Source organism: Orycteropus afer, unplaced genomic scaffold (genome assembly GCF_000298275.1).
Source record: "Orycteropus afer afer isolate SDZICR_OR568_19922 unplaced genomic scaffold, OryAfe1.0 scaffold00217, whole genome shotgun sequence".
NCBI lineage: Eukaryota > Metazoa > Chordata > Mammalia > Tubulidentata > Orycteropodidae > Orycteropus > Orycteropus afer.
This window is the reverse complement of record NW_006921804.1, coordinates 1,262,800-1,269,377: the sequence shown is the minus strand read 5'-3', so window position 1 is coordinate 1,269,377 and position 6,578 is coordinate 1,262,800. Positions and strand designations below refer to the sequence as shown.

The 6,578-nt window shown below is 43.0% G+C and overlaps 1 protein-coding gene across 1 annotated transcript in view; it reads right to left on the bottom strand.

Moving 5' to 3' along the window:
- IQGAP3 (IQ motif containing GTPase activating protein 3) overlaps positions 1-2,024 on the bottom strand; it is a 57,338-nt gene extending 55,314 nt beyond the window's left edge. Inside the window, exon 1 of the mRNA XM_042782014.1 lies at positions 1,988-2,024. Coding sequence (XP_042637948.1) covers positions 1,988-2,024 — 37 coding nt within the window. The remainder of the gene's footprint in view (positions 1-1,987) is intronic.
- Positions 2,025-6,578: the final 4,554 nt, after the last annotated feature.

Below are 6,578 nucleotides of genomic sequence, written 5' to 3'. Positions count from 1 at the left end.
TTGAACCGCCAGCCTTCTGGTTAGCAGTCAAGTGTCTTAAGCACTATGCTACCAGAGCAGGGGACCAGTGGACAGGCACAGAGAATTTTAAAATATCATTAAGAGAATAATGTGGAGCAAAACTCAAAATCATAAAAAAAAAAAAAGACCAGGATTACAGTCTAATAGAGCCTGGTGAGACCCTCGAGACCATGGCCCCTAGTTATCATTCTGGAATTGAACTCACTTCTGTGGCTTCCAACCAAACAATAAACAGGCATATAGGATGAACATTTACATCAGGCAGATCCACTCGTTAGAACAATCAATCATGGGAGAACAGAAAGGCAGTATTTGCAGAGGGTGATAGCTCAGGGGGCAGGAATGCATAGGAAAGAAGGACACAGGAAGAGGTAACTACAGGGAGGAAGCGGGAAGATAGCTGTTACATTGTGGGGAATTGCAGTCAATGTCATGAAACAAAATCTGTATGAACTGCTGTATGGAACATACTCTGTAATAACTTTCAACCAAATCACAGTAAGAATTGAAAAAAAAGATCATTAAGGTATCTTTATCCTTTTTAGTATAGGTCACCTGAAGAAGAAACCTCCAAGCTAAACAAAATGTAGACAATACTTTGATCCCCAAACCCAAGAACAGCAAATCCTTAAATGAGGCAGCACTCATACTCTCTGCATTAGCTACAGCCTCCTTCATGCTTCCTCCTTCTCTTCTATTTTACTTGGAAAATACATTACAAAGCTAAAAGACACAGTAAGAGAAAGCTACACACACATATCCCAAAACAATAAACTCAGAGGGCTAGAAAAGAAAAATAGTGTGGTCAATCTGTCTTTGATTCAGCACTTAATGTCATTCCCACTCTTTACCCTATTTCCTTCTTGCCTGCAATCTGATTTGTAGGAGAGGCAGGGCTTATTTGAATTGGCAGTTAAACAAGATTAAATAATAATAATAATACACATCTCCACATTCAGATTTGAAAGTACTGGCCAACCACAGGAATCCTTCTGTTCCTTCTAGGGGGTGTACAAGGAACAAGGCTTGGTTGCATAACCATGGAAAATAAACCAGTAGGCGAGTTACATCACCTCAGAGTTATGAATTGAGGACCGTGCAACAGATGGGACTGTGCACACATACATTTCACCTAAAAAAAAAAAAAAAAAAAAACACCAAAAAAAAAAAAAAAAAAAGTCTTTCTGCCCTTCTCAGGTCTGGAACTAGCTTTCCTTCAACAGATTTGGTGAACCTTGCTTTAGAATCCTGTTGGAGAGGAAAGAGGGATTGGAGTAGGGTTTGCCTTTCATTCAGGTCAGATAGAAAGATTTCTGTCCTCCAATCCTTCCAACTCCAGTTTCTCTTCTTCTAAAGCACTGTTGCTGAAAGTGTAGTCCATAGATTACCTTCATCAGAACCACCTGAGGTGAGGCAAGCACAACAGCGCTTGCTATATACATGCAGGGTATGTACTCCAATCCCGACCCACCTAAACTGAAGCTCTGGAATTGGACTCAGGGATCTGCATTTCAAACAAGTTTCCCAAGTGATCCTGCCCCCTAAAGTTTGAGAGCCATTGTCTCAAAGCCTTATCTCAAAGCTCAGGAGTCCCCCAGGCGCCTTTAGGAGTTCTGTCCTCTGGTAGCATTTGGCGTGTTCGGAGCCAACAGTTAACTGCTGAATTTTAAGGAGCCATTAGACCATCCACATACTCCCAGCTCAAGCCTCAGAATATGGGAGTAAAGGAGCAAGCTCTTAGAACGCTTTGAAGCGCGGCACAAAAGTTAGGGAACATTTTACTGCTCACAGCCTTACCCCAGTCTGCTGGCGCCTGAACTGAGCCCTCCCTCCCCTTGAGCACAGTCCCACCGCCCCGCCACCGGCAGGTCCGGCGCTCACCCCCTCCCCAACCTCTCCCGGGAAGGCTGAGTCCTGGACCAGCGGCAACGCTGCTGGACCCTCCTCGGCCCCTTCCAGCACTCACAGGCCGCCCGGCTGGGGCCCGCGCCTCTCCCCTCCATGTTCCTCCTTCCAGGTTTGAATCTCCCGCCTCTGCGGCCACCGCCCCTTACTGTTGCCACAGTCTGGAAGGACATTTCCGGTCCGCGCCGCAGGAGCCTCTGGGATTTGTAGTTCCAGCCGCCGTAGCTATGCCGCCCAGGTAGGGAGGAGAATGACAACACCTGGGGGCCCAGCTTCCCTTCCGGCAGTTCCATGAATTGCTGATGGTTGAATCTTTTTGGTTCCTTCGCTGCTAAACCGAAGTTTATTTACTAAATAAACCGTTGTTTATTTCAAACAACCTTTGACCCTGCCCTGTCCCGTTCTCTTGTCACTCTTCCTGCCTTTTCTGCACAGTAGTCCTAATCAGCCTTTGCTCAGCTCTGGTAGTGTAGTGCCTAAGGCACATGACTGCTAACCAGAAGGCTGGCGGTTCAAACCCACCAGCCACTCCTCGGAAGGAAGGTTGGGCAATCTACTTCAGTAGTGATACTGCCTCAGAAACCCAAGGAGGGGTCTCTATGAGTCAGGTCTGACTCCAGGGCATATAACTGACAACAGCTCCCTGTAATATCCCTGGGTCTCTTAAAAGTTCAGAGCCTACTTGGTGCAATGCAGTAACCTAGGTGGTGCAGGTCCAGAGATAAGTAAGCGTAGTTAACGCTCTAATTAAACTTTTGTTCTTGAATGAGTGCTAGACATGTAGTCAAATAAATTAGAAGTCAGTGGTGCACAGACCAAACCAAAAACCAGACCCACTGCCATTGAGCTGACTCTGACTCATAGCGACCCTGTAGGACAGAGTAGAGCTGCCCCATAGGGTTTCCAAGACTATAAATCTTTACGGAAGTAGAATGCCTCATCTTTCTCCTGCCACTGGGGGCTTCAAACCACCAACTTTTTGTTTAGCAGCCAATCCAATAACCACTGGAGCACCACAGTTTCTTGGTGCTCAGAGAGAGGGAGAAATTTTAATCATTAAGAGCAGTGATGGATCAGGAAGACTTCCTAGCAGAGCTGACAGCTGATCTGGTTGAAAAATGAATGAGAATTCATCAAATTTAAAGAAAGAGGCATTCTGGTCTGTGGAAGCAGCATGTGCAAGAGCAAGGAATCAAAATTGGTTTAGTTTTGTTGGAGAATAAAGTTCAACCTGGGAGAGGCAGGAAGTAAGCCTGGAGAGGCACAAGGCCAGATCCTGCAAGGTCTTGGCTACCACACTAAGATGCTGGGATGTGGTCTGGGAAGCAGTCAAGAACCAAAGAACACTTTAGGCATTGTTGTCGTTGTTATGTGCCATGGAGTCCCACTGCCATTGAGTTGATTCCGACTCATAGTGACCTAGGTGGGGTACTCATAGTAACCCAGGTGGTAAATCTTTACAAAAGTTGATTGCTCCATCTTCCTTCTGCAGATCAGCACCATCAGAGCTCCTTACTTTAGACATAAGACAGATTTATAGTTTAGAAAGATCCCTTTTGCAACAGGGATTTGATGGACAGTAAGGCTAGGGATAGAGCTTGAGAGACTATTGCAGTAGCACAGGTGAGAGATAATAAGGGCCTGAACTAATAAAAATAAAATAACAATGACAACGACAATGCTGAACAATATTTTTTGGAATATTACCTCATGGGCTTTCCCATTCTGGTATTTCTCCCTTTGCTTTTCCCCTCGTATCCCATTCAAGCAACTAGGCAACCTAGCTTTCAGAGTAACAGAGAAGACTCAAGGCTGAGATAAAACTGTTCAGTGTTCAGAAGAAGTGAGGTTTGAAGAGTGGTTATTTCCTTGGAAACCAGAGGACTTCCCCTTTGCCCACTACCAGCTGGGGGAAGTAGAGTTTAGATGCTTGTGGCTCCTGTGACAGGAGTCCTGCTCTCTGTTTCCTGGGAAGGCCTACCAGGAGCACAGGATCCTGATAAGAAACAGTTCCCAGGCAGACACGCCTTTAGACGGCTGTGCAGCAATTCCATGTCCCGGCTAGAAAGGGAGTATCTGGGGGAGTCTCCTCCCTCTTCTGCTTGGATGAGGGTCCCTGGGCCAGGTGATGAGAAGAAAGTAGATGTCAGGTAATACCTTTGTGAATAGATGACCGACAACCAGATGGGCCCCCTCTCAAGTCTTGGCATCACATACCTCGTCCCACTTGGACTCCACCCTGAGGAAAAGGAAAGGAAACCACCAACCTTACTTACATTGTTTCCACCATCCCAGTGGAATAGGAGCTTGAAATACAAACTAAGTTGAGTTACAGAAAGACATGGAGATGTATTTCTCATATACTAGAATTATGGACCAACATACAACATCAGCATTATTGAGAGCTTATTATATGCCAGGTACTGTGTTTAGCATCTTACTGTTATTGTTGTTGTCACTGAGTTGATTCTGACTCATGCCCACTCCATGTGTGCAGAGTAGAACTGCTCTATACGGTTTTTAAGCCTGTAACCTTCCAGAAGCAGACCACCAGGCCTAATTTCCTAGCATCTTACTAAACAAACAAACAAACCCATTGCACCAAGTTGATTCCAACTCATAGTGACTATATTAGGTAGAACTGCCCCACAAAGTGTCCAAGGCTGTAAATCTTTACAGAAGTAGACTGACACATCTTTCTCCCATGGAGTGGCTGGTGGATTTGAACTGCTGACCTGTCATTTAGCAGCTGAATACTTAATCATTATGCCATCAGGACTCCTTATTGGCTTATGTTGTTGTTGTTGTTGTTGTTATGTGCTGTCAAGTCAGACCCGACTCATAATGACCCCTCCTTGGGTTTCCAAGGCAGTATCACTACGGAAGTAGATTGCCCAACCTTCCTTCCAAGGAGTGGCTGGTAGGTTTGAACCGCCAGCCTTCTGGTTAGCAGTCAAGTGCCTTAGCCACTATGCTACTGGTTGTTGTTTATTGGCTTATAGGTGATGTTAAAAATCAGAGGAATGCAGTGGGAAGGGAATGGGGAGTTACTGCTTAATGAGTACAGAGTTTCTATTGGGATGATGACAAATTCTAAAAATAAATAGTAGTGATAATTGTACAACATTATGTATGTACTTAACGCCACTGAACTGTAGACTTAAAACTGGTTAAAATGCACGTGATTATATCAATTGATGCAGAAAAGGGATTTAATAAAATCCAACACCCTTTCCTGATAAAAACTCTCAGCAAAATAGGAATAGACGGGACATTCCTCAACATAATAAAGGACATCTATGCAAAACCAACAGCCAACATTATTCTCAATGGAGAGAGACCAAAACCATTCCCCTTGCAAACAGAAACCAGACAAGGATGCCCTCTATCACCACTTATATTCAACATTGTGTTGGAACTCCTAGCCAGGGTCATAAGGCAAGAAAGGGAAATCAAAGGGGCCTAAATTGGTAAAGAAGAAGTTAAACTATCCCTATTTCCTGATGATATGATCCTATACATAGAAAACCCAAGAGCCTCAGGGGAAAAAAAAAAAACCTACTGGAACTAATTGAGAGATTTAGCATAGTGGCGGGATACAAGATCAACATACAAAAATCAGTTGGATTCCTCTACACCAGCAAAGAGATTGCTTAAAAGGAAATAAGGAAATCAATACCATTTACAATAGCTAACAAAAAAACAAAATACTTAGGAATAAATCTCACTAGGGACAGAAAAGACTTGTGCAAAGAAAACTACAAATCCCTACTTCAAAAACCATAAGAGATGTACACAAATGGAAGAACATACCATGCTCATGGATAGGAAGATTGAACATTGTGAAAATGTTGATACTACCCAAAGCAATCTATACATTCGATGCAATCCAAATCCAGATCCCATTAGCATTCTTTAAGATTATGGAAAAAACAATCACTAATTTTATATGGAAAGGAAAGAGACCTTGAATAACCAAAACACTATTGAAGAAGAGGAACAAAGTAGAAGGCCTCACACTCTTGGATCTCAAAACCTACTATACAGCCACAGTAGTCAAAACAGCCTGGTACTGGGTACAACGACAGACACATAGACCAGTGGAACAGAATTGAGAACTTAGAAATAGATACATCAATCTATGGTCAGCTAATTTGTGACAGAGGGCTGAAATCCATTAAACAGGCAAGAGGTGGTCTCTTTAACAAATGATGCTGGCAAAATTGAATATCCATTTGCAGAAAAATGAAACAAGATCTGTACCTCACACCATACACAAAAACTAACTCCAGACAGATCAAAGACTTAAATGTCAAACCTAAAACTATAAAGTTGCTCAAGGAAAAAATAGGGGCAAATTTATTTATGGCATAAATAGGCTGGCAAGCATAACTCAAAATGTACAAACAGCTGAAGATAAACTAGATGAAAAGGACCTTCTAAAAATTAAATTTTTATATGCTTCAAAAGACTTCTGCAAAAGAGTAAAAAGAGAACTTACAGACTGGGAAAATATATTCGGCAATGACATATCTGACAAGGGACTTATCTCTAAAATTTATGGAAAACTCCAACATCTCAACAACAAAAAGATTATCAATCCAACTAAAAAATGGGCAGAATGATGTTCATTGCAGCACTATTTACAATAG